At 50.2% G+C, this 21,169-nt stretch overlaps 1 protein-coding gene across 1 annotated transcript; it reads right to left on the bottom strand.

The window, feature by feature from the left end:
* Positions 1 to 9,877: 9,877 nt before the first annotated feature.
* On the bottom strand, positions 9,878 to 20,774 carry SPATA2 (spermatogenesis associated 2). Its single transcript, XM_066387527.1, has 3 exons — positions 19,879 to 20,774; positions 12,894 to 13,337; positions 9,878 to 11,852 (listed from the first exon to the last, which is right to left on the bottom strand). The coding sequence occupies exons 2-3, from the start codon at positions 13,227 to 13,229 to the stop codon at positions 10,626 to 10,628; spliced, it is 1,563 nt and encodes a 520-aa protein (XP_066243624.1). The 5' UTR covers positions 13,230 to 13,337; positions 19,879 to 20,774; the 3' UTR covers positions 9,878 to 10,625.
* Between the last annotated feature and the right edge of the window lie 395 nt (positions 20,775 to 21,169).

Genomic DNA, 21,169 nt, shown 5'->3' with positions numbered 1-21,169 from the left:
AGAAAACCCTAAATATTCTACCCCAAAATTTTTTTTAAAAAGCCCTGTTAGCCCTGGCCAGTTGGCTCAGTGGTAGAGCGTCGGCCTGGAGTGCAGAAGTCCCGAGTTCGATTCCTGGCCAGGGCACACAGGAGAAGCGCCCATCTGCTTCTCCACCCCTCCCCCTCTCCTTCCTCTCTGTCTCTCTTCCCCTCCCGCAGCCGAGGCTCCATTGGAGCAAAGATGGCCCGGGCACTGGGGATGGCTCCTTGGCCTCTGCCCCAGGCGCTAGAGTGGCTCTGGCCGCAGCAGAGCGACACCCCGGAGGGGCAGAGCATCGCCCCCTGGTGGGCAGAGCATCGCCCCTGGTGGGCGTGCCGGGTGGATCCCGGTCGGGCGCATGCAGGGAGTCTGTCTGGCTGTCTCTCCCCGTTTCCAGCTTCAGAAAAATACAAAAAAAAAAAAAAAATTTAAAAAGCCCTGTTAGAATAAATGAATTCAGTCTGACTTCTGGTGGCACAGTGGATAAAGCATCAACCTAGAATGCTGAGGTCACTGGTGCGAAGCCCTGGGCTTGCCTGATCAAGGCACATATGAGAAGCAACTATGAGTTGAGGCTTCCAGCTTCTCCTTTCTCTCTCTCCCCTACCTCTAAAAAGCAATAAATAAAATCTTAAAGAAATAAAAAAGAATAAATGAATTCATCCAAGTTGCAGGATTCAAAATCAACAAGTATCACTTGCTTTCTATACATTCACAACAATCTGCCTGACCAGGTGGTGGTGCAGTAGACAGTGTCTGCCTGGGATACAGAGGACCCAGGTTCAAAATCCAGAGGTTGGCTAGAGCGTGGGGTCACTGGCTTGAGTGTGGGATCCTAGACATGACCCTGTGGTTGCTGGCTTGAGTCCAAGGTCTCTCTGGCTTGAGTCTAAGGTCTCTCTGGCTTGAGTCTAAGGTCTCTCTGGCTTGAGCAAGGAAGGGGTCACTTGCTCTGCTGTAGCCCCCCACCACCACCAGGTCAAGGCACATATGAGAAAGAAATCAGTGAACAACTAAGGTGCCACAACGAAGAATTGATGCCTCTCATCTCTCTCCCTTCCTGTCTGTTCCTCTCTCTGTCTCTCTCACTAAAAAAATAAAATAAATAAAACATGAACAATCTGAAAATTACAAAAACTATTCTGCGCATCAAAGGGACACTCCCTTTCTGCTGCTCAGGCAGCCTCACCCACATCGCCCAGTCCCTGCCCCACTAGGAGGCCTCAGCCAGTTTCCTCTCCTTCCCCCTGCCTCGGCCTCAATAAGGGGCTCCCTAAAGTCAGCTAGCTGAAGGCTGCCTCAGAGTCCTACACAGTCTCCAGGAACGGGAGTTCTCAGAAACCAGGCTCTCCCTGTGACTGAATTTTAGTTTCTTTTTTTTTAATTTATTCATTTTAGAGAGAGGATATATATATATATATATATATATATATATATATAGAGAGAGAGAGAGAGAGAGAGAGAGAGAGAGAGAGAAGGGGGGAGGAGCAGAAAGCATCAACTCCCATATGTGCCTTGACTAGGCAAGCCTGGGGTTTTGAACCGGCGACCTCAGCATTCCAGGTTGATGCTTTACCCACTGAGCCACCACAGGTCAGGCTTAGTTTCTCTTTTATTCTTGGCACGGGACCAGGCCCCACCCATTTATGCTTTCTCAAAGTGGAGATGCCAATTTCCTTTTGCTTTTCCCTTACATCAGTTGGGACTGCCCAGGGAGCCTGGCTAACAAGCAGGCCCTGTCCCAACTCTCTAGCTCACTATAACCAAGAGGGGCTGCCGCATTGTCAGGTTCCACTCTCCGTTACCGCAGGGGCTGGAGGCCTTCAAGAAGGCCAAGAACACCTTGGAAGAGTGGCTCTCGTTAACTAGAGCTGCAGTTCTCACCTCTTCCCCAGAACCAGGGACCTGAGGAGCACCCTGTGGCCTCAGGGGCTGAGCTAGACTTGACACAGATGTCCAGGGAACCATGGCTGACTTGTCACTGGGGGTTGTCCTGGGCCAGCCCCTTTCTAGGCTATGACACATCTACTCCAAACTCCAGGTCTGTGTCTTGGCTCAGTCTATAGCAGGCCCCAGCCCCCCAGGCCACCTGTCACTGGCTTCACCATCCCCAGAAGGCCCCAAAGAACTCCCAAGGTTGCCTTGAGGCCTGTCACTTTCCACCTCTTCTGCCTCCTCACATGGAACCGGAAATGTGTTGCCAGTGGAGACCTGCCGTCAGGTCCAGAGACCTATCCCAGGGCCCAGACCTTATTTATGCACTAAGCCCACCTAGGCCGTAAGTTATTTCTTCTCACCCCTCATTTATGAAGCTGCAGAAGAGCCAGTTACTAATCTTCAGAAGACTGAAAGAACAGAGGAATAGCAGGGGCTGCAATGAGCAAAATGTAGACAGACTCGGCCTGACCTGTGGTGGCGCAGTGGATAAAGCGTTGACCTGGGAATGCTGAGGTCGCTGGTTCAAAACCCTGGGCCTGCCTGGTCAAGGCACATATGGGAGTTGAAGCTTCCTGCTCCTCCCCCCCTTCTCTCTCTCTCTCTCTCTCTCAATCTCTCTCAATCTCTCTCTCTCTCCTCTAAAATGAATAAATAAATAAAAATAATTTTAAAAAAAAATGTAGACAGACTCCAGCAAATGCTAAAGAACATTCTGGTTTCTTCAACAAATACATTTCAAGGAAAAAGATAAAGATGGGGTGTTTACATTCTATAGGGATATTTTATAGAGTAACTGTGACTTAAAGAGCTATCCATCAATTACAATGTGGAGATCTTAGTTGAGCCCTGATACAAATTGTAAAATTATTTGGATTTATTTTATGGGGACTGGATATTCGTCGCTATTGTTATAAAAATTTAGATATAATGGTATTAGGCCCTGGCTGGTTAACTCAGTCAGTTAGAGCGTCGGCCTGAAACACTAAGATTATGGGTTCGATCCCTAGTCGGCACATTTGGGAAGCAACCAATTAATGCACAACTAAGTGGAATAAATGAATGCTTCTCTCTCTCTCTCTCTTTCCCTGTCTTTCAAGTCAATTAAAAAAAAAGGATATAATGGTACTGCATTTTTTCCCATTGATTTTAAGAGAAGAACATTGACCATATTCCTCTTATTTGTGCACTCATTAGTTGCTTCTCATATCCCATGTGCCCTGACCAGGAATCAAACCCAAAACCTTGTTGTGTTGGTATGATGCTCTATCCACTGAGCCAGCCGGCTTGGGCTGGTATTACATTTTAAAAGCCCTTGTCTTTTAGACACATATACTGAAATAGTTACAGATGACGTAGAACCTGGAATTTGCTTCAAAGGAATTTAGGAGTGCGGAAGTGGATGATCAGGCAGAGAGGAAACCAAGATGGCAAAAGTGGAAACTGTTGTACCAATAAAGCTGAATTCAGTGAACGTGAAGGTTCATTATATTTCTTTTATAAAAAGGTTTTTAGGCCCTGGCCAGTTGGCTCAGTGGTAGAGCGTCGGCCTGGCGTGCAGGAGTCCTGGGTTCGATTCCCGGCCAGGACACACAGGAGAAGCGCCCATCTGTTTCTCCACCCCTCCCCCTCTCCTTCCTCTCTGTCTCTCTCTTCGTCTCCCACAGCCAAGGCTCCATTGGAGCAAAGTTGGCCCGGGCGCTGAGGATGGCTCTATGGCCTCTGCCTCAGGTGCTAGAATGGCTCTGGTTCCAACAGAGCAACGCCCCAGATGGGTGAAGCCTCGCCCCCTGGTGGGCATGCTGGGTGGATCCCAGTCAGGTGCATGCAGGAGTCTGTCTGACTGCCTCCCCGTTTTCAACTTCAGAAAAATACAAAAAAATACAAAAAACAAACAAACAGGCCCTGGCCGGTTGGCTCAGCGGTAGAGCGTCGGCCTGGCGTGCAGAAGTCCCGGGTTCGATTCCCGGCCAGGGCACATAGGAGAAGCGCCCATTTGCTTCTCCACCACCCCCCCTCCTTCCTCTCTGTCTCTCTCTTCCCCTCCCGCAGCCAAGGCTCCATTGGAGCAAAGATGGCCCGGGCGATGGGGATGGCTCCTTGGCCTCTGCCCCAGGCGCTAGAGTGGCTCTGGTCGCGGCAGAGCAACGCCCCAGATGGGCAGAGCATCGCCCCCTCGTGGGCAGAGCGTCGCCCCTGGTGGGCGTGCCGGGTGGATCCTGGTCGGGTGCATGCGGGAGTCTGTCTGACTGTCTCTCCCTGTTTCCAGCTTCAGAAAACAAACAAACAAACAAACAAACAAAAGGTTTTTAAATGAGCAAATGGGGGGGTGTGGTTTAAGGAAGATAACAGCATCAGGGACCCACTCCTTCCAGCCACGGCCCCACACTCTTCTTCACTTGGCTTCCACCTGAGTCTCGTGGCTGCTTCATTCCCCAGCACTGCCACTCCAGCCGGAAAGGAGGGTCAGGGTGGGAAGGACGTTCAGAGAACCACACAAAGCACTCTTCCATCCCAGGGACCAGACATAGTTATATGACCGTGCCTGGCTGCAGGGCAGGCTGGGAAAGGCAGTTCTTATTCTGGATGGCCATATGTCTGAAAATCAGGACTTCCATTACCAAGGGAGAAGGGGTGAGAGGAGATCAGGATTTGATTTGCAGCATCTGCCACAGTTCTAACACCTCTGACCTTGGTACAGGCGTGGGGGGTGCCGCAGATCAGTGCTCGGAGCTGGCAGCAGAGCTAACGTTGTGCAGCTGGTAGGCCCGATGATGTTTAAATATGCTTGTCATCTACATACACAAATTAAGCAATCTGCAGAAGTCTCCACTCCACTTTGGATTCAGAAGCGAGTGTCTGGCTTCCTTTGCTCTCCCAGGCTGGGTGTTCACCTCTAGGAAGCTGCTGTTTCTGGCAGCCAGGATGGCGGGCGCCATTTCCTATGCTGTAGCTGAAACCAAACCCAGCACCTGGGCCTTGATCTGGCACAAGGCCTGTGTATGAAATGGAGAAACCTGTTCAGTTTCTTACCCGGCAGCTAAGCCACCTCACTGGGCCAATGCAATAGTCAGCATCATGGGCACATAAGCCAGGATGTCTTAAACCACAGTTGCTCTTATACCACCCTTCAGATTTTTGCCATATATTTTGCTTTTTTAAACTCCCCCCGCCAAAGTTAGAAGCGGGGAGGCAGTCAGACCTCCCAGCATGCCACCAGGGGACGATGCTCTGCCCATCTGGGGCGTTGCTCTGTTGCGGCTGGAGCCATTCTAGCACGAGGTGGAGGCCATGAAGCCATCCTCAGGGCCCGGTCAACTTTGCTCCAATGGAGCCTTGGCTGCAGGAGGGGAAGAGAGAGAAAGGAAAGGAGAGGGAGAGGGGTGGAGAAACAGATGGGCACTTCTGTGCGCCCTGGCCAGGAATCAAACCCGGGACTTTTTTTTTTTTTTTTTTTTTTTTTTTTTTACAGGGACAGAGAGAGAGTCAGAGAGAGGGATAGACAGGGCCAGACAGACAGGAACGGAGAGAGATGAGAAGCATCAATCATCAGTTTTTCATTGCAACACCTTAGTTGTTCATTGATTGCTTTCTCATATGTGCCTTGACCACGGGCCTTCAGCAGACGGAGTAACCCCTTGCTCGAGCCAGTGACCTTGGGTCCAAGCTGGTGAGCTTTTTTTTTTTGCTTTTTTTTTTTTGCTCAAGCCAGATAAGCCTGCACTCAAGCTGGCAACCTCGGGGTCTCGAACCTGGGTTCTCTGCATCCCAGTCCGACACTCTATCCACTGCGCCACCGCCTGGTCAGGCTGAACCTGGGACTTCCACATGCCAGGCCAATGCTCTACCACTGAGCCAACTGGCCAGGGCCATATTTTGCTTTTGAGTCAACCACTATTATTCTTTCTTTCTTAGAACTTTTTTTTTCCCTGACCTGTGGTGGCACAGTGGATAAAGCGTTGACCCGGAACACTGAGGTTGCCGGTTTGAAACTTTGGGCTTGCCTGTTCAAGCACATATGGGAGTTGATGCTTCCTGCTCTCTCCCCTTTCTCTCTTCCTTCTCTCTCTCTTCTCTAAAATGAATAAAATCTTTGGCAGAAAAAAGTGACCTGCGGTGGTGCAGCAGATAAAGTATCAACCTGGAATGCTGAGGTCACAGGTTCAAAACCCTGGGCTTGCCTGGTCAAGGCACATACAGGAGATGATACTTCACGCTCCTCCCCCCTTCTCTCTCTTCTCTCTAAAATGAATAAATAAAGTCTTAAAAACAAAAACATGGCCCTGGCCGGTTGGCTCAGTGGTAGAGCGTCGCCCTGGCGTGTGGAAGTCCCGGGTTTGATTCCCAGCCAGGGCACACAGGAGAAGCGCCCATTTGCTTCTCCACCCCTCCCCCTCTCCTTCCTTTCTGTCTCTCTCTTCCCCTCCCGCAGCCAAAGCTCCATTGGAGCAAAGTTTGCCCGGGCACTGAGGATTTCTCTGTGGCCTCTGCCTCAGGCGCTAGAATGGCTCTGATTGCGGCAGAGCGATGCCCCAAGATGGGCAGAGCATCGCCCTCTGGTGGGCATGCCGGGTGGATCCTGGTCGGGTGCATGCAGCAGTCTGTCTGACTGCCTCCCCGTTTCCAGCTTCAGAAAAATACAAAAAAACAAACACAAAAAACAAAAAAACAAAAACATAAAATGAAAAAAGACATTTTTTTAAAGTTTATTTATTTTGTGTGTGTGTGTGACAGAGAAAGAGAGACAGAGAGAAGAACAAAGACAGACAGACAGGAATAGAGAGAGATGAGAAGCATCAATTCTTCACTGTGGCACCTTAGTTATTGATTGCTTTCTCATATGTGCCTGGGGGGGGGCAGGGGCTACAACAGATCGAGTGACCTCTTGCTCAAGAAGCAACCTTGGGCTCAAGCTGGTGACCTCGGGGTTTCGAACCTGGGTCCTCCACATCCCAGTCTGACATTCTATCTACTGCACCACCACCTGGTCAGGCTAAAGTTTATTTTAAAGAGAAAGAAAGGGAGAAACAGAAACATAGATCATGTTCCTGTATATGCCCTGTCCAGGGATCGAACTTGCAACCTTTGCATCTCAGGACAAAGCTCTAAATAACTGAGCTATCCAGCCAGGGCAATCGTCATTTTTTTTTAAATACTTTAAACGGATTTTTTTTAGACTTTATTTATTTATTCATTTTAGAGAAGAGAGAGAGAGAGAGAGAGAAGGGAGGAGCAGGAAGCATCAACTCCCATATGTGCCTTGACCAGGCAAGCCCAGGGTTTTGAACCAGCGACCTCAGCGTTCCAGATCAAAGCTTTATCCAATGCGCCACCACAGGTCAGGCCCTTAAATTGATTTTTAAAGAAATCTCCTATCATTGCTGTAGACAGAAAACCCGTACAGCCTGACCTGTGGTGACACATTGGATAAAGCCTTGATCTGAAACGCTAAGGTCGCTGGATTCAAGGCCCCAGGATTGCCTGGTCAAAGCATGTACGAGTAACCACTACAAGCTGATGCTTCCTGCTTCATGCCCCCTGCCCCTTCTCTCTCTCTTCTCGCTAAAATCAATAAATAAAATCTTAAAGAGGCCCTAGCCAGTTGGCTCAGTGGTAGAGCATTGGCCTAGCATGCAGGAGCCCCAGGTTCGATTCCCAGCCAGGGCACACAGGAGAAGCGCCCATCTGCTTCTCCACCCCTCCCCCTCTCCTTCCTCTCTGTCTCTCTCTTCCCCTCCCGCAGCCAAGCTCCATTGGAGCAAAGTTGGCCCGGGCGCTAAGAATGGCTCTGTGGCCTCTGCCTCAGGCACTAGAATGGCTCTGGTTACAACAGAGCGACACCCCAGATGGGCAAAACATCGCCCCCTGGTGGGCATGCCGGGTAGATCCCAGTCGGGTGCATGCGAGAGTCTAACTGCCTCCCTGTTTCCAACTTCAGAAAAATACTCCCCCAAAAAAAATCTTAAAGAAAAAGGAAACCAGTACAGCCCACACTAAAAAGAAGGTAACAGCAAACCTAGCTAAGATTCTGCCAAAGGCTTGGAGCCCCACACCTATTTTCTCTTTGTTAAAGACAAGCCAGCATTAAACTGACTTCCTCCTTGAAGCATTTAAATCGAAAGAACTAAAAATGGAATTTTTTTTCATAACAGCGTTCAATGTTATTTAATGCCTGTTACTCCCCACCATGTCATTTCTCCTGGGCAACATGGCTGGGCATTCTCCTGGGCAACTCTGTACACCTGTTTCTCCATCTGTACAATGGGGATCATAATAATCTCACAGGAGTGTTGAGACTATTATATAAGAACAGATCATGCATGCAAAGTCTCAGCAAATAAAATGCCTGGCTCACAGAATAAGCACACAAATGCTGGCTCTTATTATTTGTCAGGTTCATGGAGAAAATGTCATTAAAGAACTAAATATGACTTGAGAGGAAATAAACCACAAAACTTGAGCAACTCAAACTTCAAAGGGAAGGGGGACATAAAACCCCAAACACTTTATTTAATAATGGAAGACACTTTATTTTTTTTTAAATAATTTCTCAACATTTCGACTCTTGGTAGAAATCAAATGCAAAACATCTGCATTTTTAAATTAGCATATATTTAAATCTCTCACTCACAGCAACCTCATACAGTAAGACACACACCAAGGAGGAGCATGGTCAGAGCATGTCCTGTTCCAGTCCACGAACACAGTATTTCCGTGATGATACACACACTGGACTTTCTCTCCAAGGATTAGGCATTCCTGCTTCTGTCCACTGCGTAAGTTACGTGGCATCATGGTTGGTTACGAGTTACTGTAGTGCTGGGGTAGTCTGGAAATGGGAAACCAGAAAACTAGGGCTCTCAGGAGTGGACCAGGCATTGACACTTCTGAAATGTGTAAAGGAAGAACATCAGAGCTGAATGCCCCAGAATGGGGTGGTCTTAGTAATAAAGTTGGTTGAAATTCAGCTTTATATACACACTGAGTATCTTATCTACATGTGATCTACTAGATATATAAAAAAGCCATAGAAGATTTGAAAAACCTTAAAATCACTCAACTGAGTTGGAAGGACACCAGCAAATTCACAGTGGCCTCAGGATTCAGCCAGATTTAAATTTGTTCAAGAGCTGAATACCTCCTTCCACCAGAAAACCCACTGCATGTAAATTCCTTTAACATTCTGTATATTACAAACACTTATGGCTAGAATGTATTATTATTTCACAAGCTAGCAGTTTTACTTTCACTCTTGCCCCACTCCTGCTCTGAACCCCAGAAGGAAATCCAGGGGTCAGTCATTCACATGAGGAGTTTAAGGGGCCTTCGGATTTGGAAGCGCTTAAGCTCAGCTGAGAATCTCAGGAAACATCGTCTGATGGGCACACACCAACTCCTGCCCACTTTTAGTGCAAAAAGATAGCAAATGTTGCAGAGTCCCAGGAACAGGTGAAGAGAAGAGGACTGAGATGGAGGGTGATGGGAATCCCAAATGAGTTTCCTTCTGAAGCGAGACTCATGAACTTGGAGTGCAAGGTTCACACTCGACAAGTGGCAAAGACCAGGCTGTAGATCCACAGGTGAGGCTCCTGACTCCTTCATCACCACAGGTGAGGTTCCTGACTCCTTCATCACCAGGTCCTCAGAGTCTGCAGGTGCACGGACCTCGCGGCCCGCACTATCCCCCGAAGTGCACACTGGAGGTAGGTGTATAGAGATTTATTGTAGGGAAGACAGTGGCTCTCCACCAACTCAGGGACATGGTCTCTGTGCCTCCTCTGCCCCCACACATTCCACTCGACCTTTGGGCTGGGCTGAGTGGAATATACAGTACAGAAGGGCATGAGACCCTCCCTTGGAAGACTAAAGAACCCGGGGCATTTTTTATAAATAGCTACATAATGTTTTAACCACTTTGAAATACACAGCAAGTTGAATATTTATTTAAAAATAAATTTCAAAAATATCTATTTACAGTACAGTAAGAGAAGCATGTGCAAACAACAGAAAGGGGGAAGTCAGTCCTGCTGTGGAAGGTCCATACCTCTAAGTGGTGGAGCCAAGTTCACAAACACCATGGACTGAACTGAGCTGTGGCGGCAGCAGGATGATACTCAGCTAATACTGGACTTGGCTCACCTTTGAACCCTGGTGAGCAGGGCGAGTCAGGGGCAGGGAGTGCAGGTAGGGATCCTTGTATCTGGGTGGGGTGGTGAAGGGATGAGCCACTGGAAGAGGCCCAGTGTGGCAGGAGGGCTCATTTCACAAGCCAACAGGCCTCTAGCTTGCCGTTCCAGGTGGGCATTTGGAGGTGACCGGAGGGCCCTTCCCAGTCCAAGCTGGCTTTGCAGTGGGAGGGGTAGATGTGGCAAGAGTCCCAGAGATAGAAATCCTCTTAAAAATAAAAAACAGGGAGTGGAGAGATTAGCAAAAATGAATCTGACCAGAAGTGCCACCCTCTCCCGTCAGGTGACAAAGCAGCCATCAGTTGAAACATGTCAGTCATTAAATGAACTCCCACATGGTACAGCCAACCCACATCCCCGGTACCAACATGGTCAAGTGCAGGAATCTGCTTCCCAGATCTGTTCTCTACCACTTCTTCCCCAGGAAACCAGAAAGGTCAGTGGTGTAGCCCTTGTAGCAGGGAGGTGCAGGGTCCAGTCTATCTATCTGTACACGAGATGGGAGAACTGGGTGGACTTGTAGTTCAGCTGGTTGTTGGGCATGAACCTGTGCAGCTCATTCTTTTTGCAGCAGGGGTCGTAATGGTAAGCGACGAGGCAGGCATCGCAGGAAACTTTTGAACACTGGGTGCAGGTGTTGGTGGCACCTGGACGGTTACAGAAGCCACAGCGGGAGGTGACCGTGCTGGAGGGCTTGGATTTTGAGTGGAGGTACGTCAACCGGTCCAGGCCCTGGGTCTGGCCTGCGTACTTCTCCCTCAGAGATGACCCGTGGGCCAGGCTGTCGTGGGCAGAGGACTTGCTGGGGAAGGCGCTGGGCTTGGAGGATGGGGGACACGGGTGCAGGCTGTCGCAGCGCTGGCAGAGGGAGGAGCTACAGGACAGGCCGCAGTTTTGGCACTTGGATAGAGCGGACTCTTTGGCAGGGGGCAAGCGCTTGTGGTAGAGGGGGTGGGCATCATTTCTGACCAGCCACACATCCGGCCGCAGGGCATCCTGTCTCCGGTATGCGGCCCTGGGTTCTGAGTCCGTGTACAGATCCACGTCATCCTGGGCCGGTAGGTAAGTGCCGCGCAGCAGCCCAAGGCCATTGCTGGGGGCGGAGGACGGAACATCATCAGGGCTGCCATGGGGGGAGCTAGACATGGTCAGGAGAGAGGGGGATGGGCGGATGATCTCGTCCTTGAGGTCATCCCCCGTGTCCGCTGCCATGGGCTCCTTACGCAGGCTCAATGAGGCCTTCAGGGGTGGCTTCCGGCTCTCCCAGTAGCTGTCGTAGGCATCCACTGACCTCGAGAGTTTGGTCACACGGGGCTTGTAGTAGTCCTTGGCTGCCCGCTCGCTGGCCGATTTCTGGAGCGCCACACGGGCCACCGTGGCTGGCAGGTGCTCCCGGCCCTCAGCCCGACGCCGCAGTGCCTCCGAGCAGCCCCGCACGTCCTCTGCGCTGCTCTTGCGCTCGCTCACCACGTCCAGCTCCGAGTAGCCCTTGTCCTTGACTTGTGAGTGTATTTCCAGCATCTGCTCACACTCCACCTTGGCCAGAAAGAGTTCAAAGGAGACCATTTTCACCTGGAGTGTCTCCACAAACTCTGTGAGCTTGTACGCAGTCCCCAACTCAGGCACGTAGCCCATGTAATTCAGGATGGTTCGGATGTCCTCTTCCAGTAACGTGGACTTGACGTAATAAACGAAGGGGCCAGTATAGGTCTAGGAGAAGGAAGGGGACAAAGAGGAGGGACTTTCTCTCTGAGACACACAAGAGAGACTGCCTGAAAGCACAGTACATCCCAGTCTGAACTGGAGCACGGGAAACCGCAGAAAGGGAAGGGGATGATCCCAATAGCTTCTCCTCTCTTAAAGGTACAGAACAAAGCCATTAGCTCTCTGTAGGGCACGCAGCTTTGCTCTCTGAGGAGGTGCAGGGCAAACCTGGTGAAGAAACAGGACTGGATCACAGGCAGGTGCCTGATGAGCAATGAGAATATTCCTTTCTGGTATTTCTACAAAGGTTTGAATACAGGGTGAGGCAAGAGTAGGTTTACAGTTATGAGTACATGAAACAGAGCTTAGTCTTGTATTATTCTTTTTAAGTTATTTTATTTTTTTTATTAATTTTAATTTATTGTGTTAACATGGTTTCAAAGTCTTGTATTATTTTCCATACGAGCAACTGTAGACCTACTTTTGCTCCACCTGTAGGTCAGACTTAAGACCTGACTTGGGGGAAACCCTCCTGAGCCATCTCTGCCTTCAGAACGATTCAGAACTCTCTGAAATTCAGCCTCCTCACTGCTGTTTCTCCGGACCTCTGCAGCAGCCTCCGAACTGGTCTCCCGCCCTACTCTCACCCCTCTGGTCTACTGCGCAGGTACCAGCCGAAAGGATTCTCTTCAAGTGTAAACTGATTCTGGCACTGTCCTGCTTCCCAGCTCCCTCAGGATAAAGCCTCCCCTCTGCCCTGGGCCTCAAGGCCCTGCACAGCCCCGGTGCCGCCTGCCTGTCCAAGCTCCCAGCTGCAGACGTAGGCTGCGAGGGGTGGGGACCCAGGTAAGAGATGACACCAGGCAGACAGGCAAGGTGGGGAGCCATGGGGATAATTCTGTTATATCAAAGGCAGTGGGGGCCGTGGGAGGGTCTGCAGGCAGAGCAGGTATGTGATCAAACTGGCACAAGCACTCTCGAGATGGACTGGAAGGAGCAAGAAAACAGAAGGGAGACCAGTGTGGACGGCCCTTCCCTGGACCTTACCTTGATGCTTCTGAATTCCTTCTTCCATGGGTAGAGAAAGAGGTTGACGCCCACCGTCTCCAACACACTGAAGGCGCAGTGCAAAGCGCGCAGGCTGGAGGAGCTCAGTGCACGCAAGGAGCTCTCCACCACCTCATAGAACTGGATCAGCCGGAATCGATAAAAGGGATCCACCTTGTGCAGGCTGAGCAAGGTCGAGGCTGCCACCCGCAGGTACTCATCACTGCCAGGCCGCTGCTTGCTGGGGGTGGTGTCCACTTTGCCCTCATGGAACTGCACATACTTCCGAAATAAGTCATCCTTATATTTTGTATCCATTGAACTGGGCTTCCTCATCTGATCCAGGGATGAGGGACTACCTTATCTCCACCATGGCCTCCGGGTGAGAGGCAGGGACATGGCTAGAAGCAGGAACATGGTGCACGCCTGGACCAGCGAAGTGCTCTGGAAGGAGAAGATGAGAAGCACGTCATTCCTCACAATGGTCCACAAATCAGCTGTGGCGGCTGCGGCAAAACCAAACACAGCACTGGCCCGAGGTACAGGGGGCAGCAGCAGCCCTGGCCCCGTTCTGCTCCTTCGTTCAGCACGTTCACCTCGCACGTATTACCTATTTACAACTGAGCTCACAAACAAAAAATCTGATCAGGGGCCCCCACCTGGTTCTGTGGGGAGAAGGAGGAGTGTTAAAAAGCCCTCCTGAGATGGTGACAGAACTGAAGGATAAGGAGTATGCCAGGCAAAGAGGTGGGCGAAGGGTGTCACAGCAGAGGCGTCAGCAGGGAGAAAGCCCTGAGCTAACGCTGTCAGTGCTGCCTATGAGCCAGGTACTTACCTGCACTAACGCCCTCCATCCTCTCAAACCACCCGGGAGACAGGCACTACTGCTATCCCCATCTTACAGGTGTAAAGACCGAGACCTAAGAAACTGGCTGAGACACGCAGACAGACACACAGGGAGGACGCCGTGTGAAGACAAAGGCAGAGACTGGCGTATGCATCTACAAGCCAAGGATTGCCAATTTCTGCCCACAGCCTCCAGCGGCTAGGGGAAAGTCACGGAACAGATTCTTTCTCACTCTCCAGAAGGAATCAAACCTGGCAACATTTTCATTTCAGACTTCTGGCCTCCATAACTGCGAGAGAATAAATTTCTGTTGTTTTAAGCTACCATATTTTTGGCAATATCTTATAGCAGCCTCAGGAAACAAATATATGTAATGAGTTTATTATTGTTATTTTATTTATTTATTTTTTTTGTATTTTTCTGAAGCTGGAAACGGGGAGAGACAGTCAGACAGACTCCCGCATGCGCCTGACGGGGATCCACCCGGCACGCCCACCAGGGGCGATGCTCTGCCCACCAGGGGGCAATGCTCTGCCCCTTCGGGGCATTGCTCTGCCGCGACCAGAGCCACTCTAGCGCCTGGGGCAGAGGCCAAGGAGCCATCCCCAGCGCCCGGGCCATCTTTGCTCCAATGGAGCCTTGGCTGCGGGAGGGGAAGAGAGAGACAGAGAGGAAGGAGGGGGGGGTGGAGAAGCAAATGGGCGCTTCTCCTATGTGCCCTGGCCGGGAATCGAACCCGGGTCCCCTGCACACCAGGCCGACGCTCTACTGCTGAGCCAACAGGCCAGGGCCAGTTTATTATTGTTATTTTAAATTAATTATTCAATAAATATTTTAAGTGTCAAAAAGAAAAGATACAAAACTTGTTGAAAATTATAAACTATCCACAAGCAGAGCTGAGATTAGAGCCCTGGTAGTCGGGCTCCAAAGTCCACGCCTTTACCCACCACACCCTGCTTTCCTGAGGCAGGCAGGCAGGAGCGGGCTATGAACAGAAGGAACCTATAGTGTGGCTGAAGTACAGAGCAGTGGGGAGGTGAGGCTGCAGGCAACTGCAGCATCCGTCGTCCCCCAAAGCCTCAAAGAGCAGCTAAGAATTTTATATTTATTCCAAGAGCCATGTGAAGCACCTGCCCAAATAGTTCAAAGCAAGGGGAAGAGGGACATGATCCCATTTGCAATTTTAAAAAGAGACCATGCTGGCTGCTAGCCCCTGAGAGTGCTTTCATCTGCTTTTGAGGGCGGCATTATCTTAAGAGCAGTTTACAGTCCTGGAGGGAGAGGATAGAACATTCTGAGCCGGGACACAGAATTTATACACTCTTGCTGTCTGCTTGGCCACCCGTCAGTAGAACATTTATAGATCCAGCAATATTCCTGATGGGACAATGCTGGGAGCAATGGGATTGGGGGATATTATATTGCCAGGGCCAGGGGCAGGCAACATGGCCCAGGGGTGACAAACAGGGATTGAATCCTGGGTCTGCTTCTCTAGGTTACTTTAGCAAACTACTCAACCTCTCTGGGCTTGTTTTCTCATCTGAAAAAGGGCATTAGTAACAGTACCTAGAGTCCAGAGTTGATGGGAGGATTGAATGCAATCAGTATACAAAGCTCTTCACAGAGAGCCAGCCTAAAAGAAGTCCTCGATAGACAAGCAGCCATTCCTGGTGTCTGAAGGTACTATACCTCCCAGGATGCCAAGCTTTCTCAAGAAGGTAAGATCAGAGTGGGACAAATCTCTGACTGGCTGATGGATGTGCATTTTCACACTCATCTGCCCTACGTTTCCTGACCACAACACCATGGTTGTGGGAATCATGACCCAATTACTCAGTAAGGTAACCTAAGCACAGGGCCAGGAGCAGAGTATATGCTTTAGAAACAGCTGCAGTCTGGGTGAAGGAGGCTCCTTCGGGCAGTGGGAAATGGCAAGGGACCAATAAAGAAGCTGTAGTGAGATGGGACAGACCTGTGGAGTCCACTGGCAGATCTGAAATCAGCTCAGGAAGTCCTAAAGGCCTACAAGCCTGACAACTATCATGAGGTCAATAAAATTATCCATGTCTCAATGAACTACTCATCTGACTTCCCCAGTTTGGGGGAGTGAGGGTGAGACCTGCAGGAGAACTAGGGACAGAGAGAAGCCGCCTCCACCCACCCACTGCCCTGCGAGTCCAGCGTTTCAGAAACAACTGGAACAAATGTTTCTGAGGAGCTCACAAGGCAAACATAAGTCCAATTAGGATAAATTCTACCTCCTGACCAAGGTCAAAGGCTCTACATGGTGAGACCTCTGCTTACCTCTTATAGCAGTCTTTCCCTTCCTCAAACATGGCAAGCTCCTTTCTATCCCAGGACCTTTGCACATGTTCCTTTTGCATCCATCTTCTTCCTCTGATTCTTCCCATAGCCGGCTCACTCCCATTCAGGCCTCAGCTCAAATATCATCCCTCAGCAGCCCTCCCTGACAACCTCAGCTCAGTAACTTCCACCTTCCCAATCCCCTTATTCAGTTATCCTACGATAACCACCGCCTAAACTTATCAACCTTATTTATTCATTCACTAGCTTCCTCTCTGTCTCCCCCTCATTACCCAGTAAGCTCCACAAAGGCAAGGACCACATCTGTTTTGTTCACCATGATGCCAAACAGATGTTTGATAAAACAGATGAAATAAATGCTGGAAAGGATGTAAGCAATCATGATGCCACCCTTTTAGTTTCTTCAGCTCTCCAAAGAATCCTGGGAGATCAGCTGGAGAGAGAAAGAACAGAGGCTCCATGACATGACATGCTCTCTGTAGTTCAGGGTTAGTCAAAGGTGGACCTGAGATTCCAAGCCTGGCCTTCTGACTTGGAGCCTGTGTTCCTTCCACCACCCCATGATTCCTGAGTTCAGCAAGTTTTACGCAGCACTTACCTCATGCCAAACCCTGGGCTGGGCAGATACGAGGTGGTAAGTAGAAGACACAGCTCTGCCCTCAATTCTAATTGAGAGTTAACTGCCTAGTATCAAAATACAAATGTTTTCTTAAAAAATGAAAATGCAGGACCTGGCCGTTGGCTCAGTGGTAGAGCGTTGGCCCAGCATATGGAAGTTCCCAGGTTTGATTCCCAGCCAGGACACACAAGAGAAGCACCGATCTGCTTCTCCACCCTCCCCCCTTTCCTTCCTCTCTATCTCTCTCTTCCCTTCCTGCAGCCAAGGCTCCACTGGAGTAAAGTTGGTCCAGGTGCTGAGGATGGCTCCATGACCTCCGCCTCAGGCACTAGAATGGCTCTGGCAGCAATGGAGCAACGCCCCAGATGGGCAGAGCATTGCCCCCTAGTGGGCATGCCAGTGGATCCCGGTCGGTGCATGTGGAAGTCTGTCTGATTGCCTCCCGCTTCTAACTTCGGAAAAATACAAAAAAAAAGTAAAGAAAATGCATTGTAACCTGAAAGAAGACATCACTGTCCTTGCTAACAAAACTCATACGCATTTACCACTTTTTATTTATCTAAAAGAAGCATCCATCCTACCTCTGGCCACAAGGACTGTTTGTTGGTACACCTGAAAACAATTTATACAGAGGGACATCAAGCCTCCTAAACACTGCTGTGAGGTTTCTCCAAGGAAGTCAGCCTCGAGCCCATAGACGCTGACTTTCTTTTTTTAAACAAACTCAGCCGCCCTCAAGCTCACGTCTGCTGCTCTGTAATCACACCACACAGTCCACACCATTGTCTGCTATTGGCAAACAATAAACAAGGAAGAGGGATCCAAATAGCCCAGCTGGTGTTCAAATCCTAAAGTCAAGGATGGGAAACCCACCTAAGAAGAATCTTGAACCAACCTAGGTAGGTTAGAAAAAAGGTGAAAAAATGAATGCTAAAAGATAATTAAGGAAAGGGAAATAACAATTATTAAGGGCCATGTACTGAGCATTGGGCTTTCTGCTTCAATTGCATCATCCCATTTAATCCACAGAATAATGCTATGAGGAAATCAAGGCTCAGTCATTAAAAAATCTGCCCAACAGAGCTACAAAGGGTCAAAGCTGCAATCTGAACTTGAGCTGGCTGACCATGAGGTCTGTGCCTTTTCCCATTTATCTCACTCATTTATTGTTAAAATTAGTACCATTACCATTCACCAAGGGATCAGTATCAATACATAAGGGCCCTCTGCTGAGGCTCAACGAAATTCACAGGACATCCCCAAGGTTAAAGAAGAGGAAACAGTCTCTGACAGGCCAAGTCGCTTGTCCTAAGTCACAAGGCTAGGAAGAAGTGAATCGAGATCTGAACCTCAGTCTGATGCCAAAACCCTGACTCAAACACTGAGCTGCATTGCTTTTAAGTCAAGTTGTCCCGTTGTATCTGCTGGACAGCCCTACTTGAAAGGGTTCAGCTAAGCTAGAATGCCCTATGGCAAGGAAAGCGAAGTTGAGTCCAAAAATTCCTGTAGTAGCAAAATTCACATCTTCCCACACAGAATGGGGCTGGAAGAACCACAAAGCTCTATGATGTAAGCTCAAGGGCCAAGGGAAGAGGCTGGCCAGAGACCGTCCAGTGGTAAAGCAGCTGACATCATCAGTCCTGAATACATTTTCTGAGAATACAGGCTGCATTACAGCTGGCCATTGCCGGTGTCTTTTCTGAGCATAGAACAAGCAATTTATTCCCAGCACTCTGCAAGAACCAAAAACACGCTTGCTGCAAAAAGCCTGGTAACAGACCATACAGTGCAGTGACAGAAGCTGTTACTTTCTCCAGGCAACCCAAGGATTGGAAGCTAAGACATGCCCGTCTGACGGGCTGATGGGGGGGGGGGGGCACGCTTGAACATCCCTAACAAAGTCAGGCAGATGCCCAGAGCCAAAAGGCTTGGTCAGCATTTACTGCACCCACAATCTGAGCCCCTTTTGAAAAGCAAATCAATAAAGAGATAGGTATTATAGTCAAAGAAGCAATGGCTTTTTAATTTTTATTTTTTAAACATCTCAAAGGAAAACTGTATCTTTTTAAAACTCCATTAAATGGAACTGAAATGGTTCTGGGTAGAAAAGCATTAGCTTGGCTTTTACCTCAGCTGGCCCATTCAAGCAGAAACATTCCCCAAGCTGCATATGAAGGCGCCCCCTCCCTGCACAGGCACAGGCAGGAGCTATTTTGGTCCCAGCATTGCCCTAGTCCACAGGTTTACAGACTCCTGGTGAGCTTCAGGGGGCTCAGACTCCCCTCGGCCTCCTAAGAGCAGCAAGGGGAGAACAGTTCCACCCCTCCACCTCCGCACCCACTCCTCTGCACTCATTCCAAGCCCGAGGCTCTGAAGATACATCCAAGACGCCTTCCACTGGCTGTGAAACACCAGAGGGTTCCCAAATCCCAACCAGATTCCAGAGAAAATCAGAGAGAGAGGCCTTCCAAACCTCTGAAAATAACCTCGGCGGTGCTGAAATTGGGCTTCCCTAGTGGCAGCTGCCTCTCCGAGGGACTCCGAAAGAAGCCGTTTCCCTCCCTGCAGGGGACAGAAGCTGGCGGCTGCTATTCCCAGCCTAGCAATTCCTACAGCCTTGGAGAGTCACGTCAGTTGTAAAAAAACATCCTAGTCCCCAAACTCGGGCCCTCCCCAGCGGTCTATGAATGAATTAACAGTAGCTGTCATTTACTGGATGCCTGCTGGATGCAGAGATGGCACTTCACACGCATTATCTCATCCCCACTACGGTTCTAGCAAGCAAGTTCACTCCTATTTCATTAATGGGGCAACTGAGGCTCAGAAGATTAAGTGACTTGTCCAAGGTCACACAGTAAGTACAAACCCTGGTCAGCCGCCAAACATTGGGCGGAGGGCCACCGAGCCGTAACTGCCTCAAGGTGGAACTGGGGTGTGTGTCCTCCTTGGTTAGTCGCCGAAGAGGGAGTGTTCCTCCTGAGCTGCCCTGAGCCACCCATGGCCCGTCCTAGGTATCTGCGAGTAGAAAACCTGAGAACAAGCTAAGCTCCCGAGGTGCCGAAAAGGCGGGCGCGCCCATCGCTCCCGCCGTCCGCAAGTGGACTCCGCTCCGAGCGCCGAGCCCCGCCGAGTTGGGCGCCCCTCCGCCCGGGAAAGCCCCAGAGGCCGTTTCCGCCGAGGACGCCTGCACCTACCCCGATACTGCCGCCGAAGGTGCCCCGGCCGAGGAAAGCGACAAGGAGCTGCAGCGGCCCCCGGAGCTGGGCCCCGGTGAGCTCTCGCGGCTCCCGCCGGCTGCAGGGGATTGAGAGCAGTATCCCGGGGCCAGTAGTGACCCGGAAACAATCGGCCAGGAAGTGACGTCTGTAGGAGACGGGTCCAAAGGGAGGCCGGACCGCGACTGCGCGCTGGGCCGGGAAAGGCCGATACCCTCGGGCGGCGGGCGAAGAAACAGGAGGCAAGAGAGTGAGCACAGAAGCCGCGGAATTTCACTTTGGCGACCAAAGGGCCGCTGTCCAGGCTGGGGCTAGGACCCGGAAATAGACGGGCGGGAAGTGACGCACGCTGTCGGCCCTAGGATGGCAGCCTGCCGGGTTGTCATGGGAACCGGTAAGGAGCGGGGCGTTGGAGTCTCGGGGATGCTAGCGCAGACTGAGCGACCCTCGGCCTCCGGCTCCCAGTCTTGCCCTTCGTGGAGATGATCTGGAACTGCGCTCCCTTCCGCGCCTGAGCAGGAGCTGACAGTTGGATCTCTAGCCTCCTGTTTACAGGCGGAAATACCGAGGCTTAAAGAAAGGGATGCCCAGGATCACGCGAGACTGAATCCAGCCTAGAGAGGACTGTTGATGTTACAGGCTGTCCTTAAGAGTGGGTTCCCAAATGAATACATAAATAAATGGAACAAGAAGTTGATGTTTCTCTCTCTTTCTCTAAAATAAATTTTAAAAAAGGGTTTGTTTTTGGCCTGGCTAGTGGTAGTGCAGTGGATAGAGCCTCAACCTGGTACGCTGAGATCACTGGGTGGAACCCCTGGGCTTGCCGCTCAAGGCACATATGACAAGCAACAAGCAAGCAATGAACGACTAAACTGAAGCAACTATGAGTTGGTACTTCCTGCTTCACCCTTTCTTTGTCCTCTCTGTAAAGTCAATAAATAAATAAAAAAGTGGGGTCCCAGCTTTGCCTTTGCCATGTACTAGATGCGTGACCTTGGGCAAGTTACTTAACTTCTCTAAGTCTTAGTTTTTAAACCTAAAAAAATCAAACGATAATAATACTGTACTGCCTGACCAGGCGGTGGCGCAGTGGATAGAGCATCGGACTGGGATGCAGAGGACCCAGGTTCGAGACCCTGAGGTCGCCAGCTTGAGCACAGGCTCATCTGGTTTGAGCAAAAAAGCTCACCAGCTTGGACCCAAAGTCGCTGGCTCGAGCAAGGGGTTACTCGGTCTGCTGAAGGCCTGCGGTCAAGGCACATATGAGAAA

This window comes from Saccopteryx leptura, chromosome 5 (genome assembly GCF_036850995.1).
Source record: "Saccopteryx leptura isolate mSacLep1 chromosome 5, mSacLep1_pri_phased_curated, whole genome shotgun sequence".
NCBI classification, from domain to species: Eukaryota; Metazoa; Chordata; class Mammalia; order Chiroptera; family Emballonuridae; genus Saccopteryx; species Saccopteryx leptura.
Note: the sequence above shows the minus strand (reverse complement) of the source record. Positions and strands in the feature narration are given on the sequence as shown.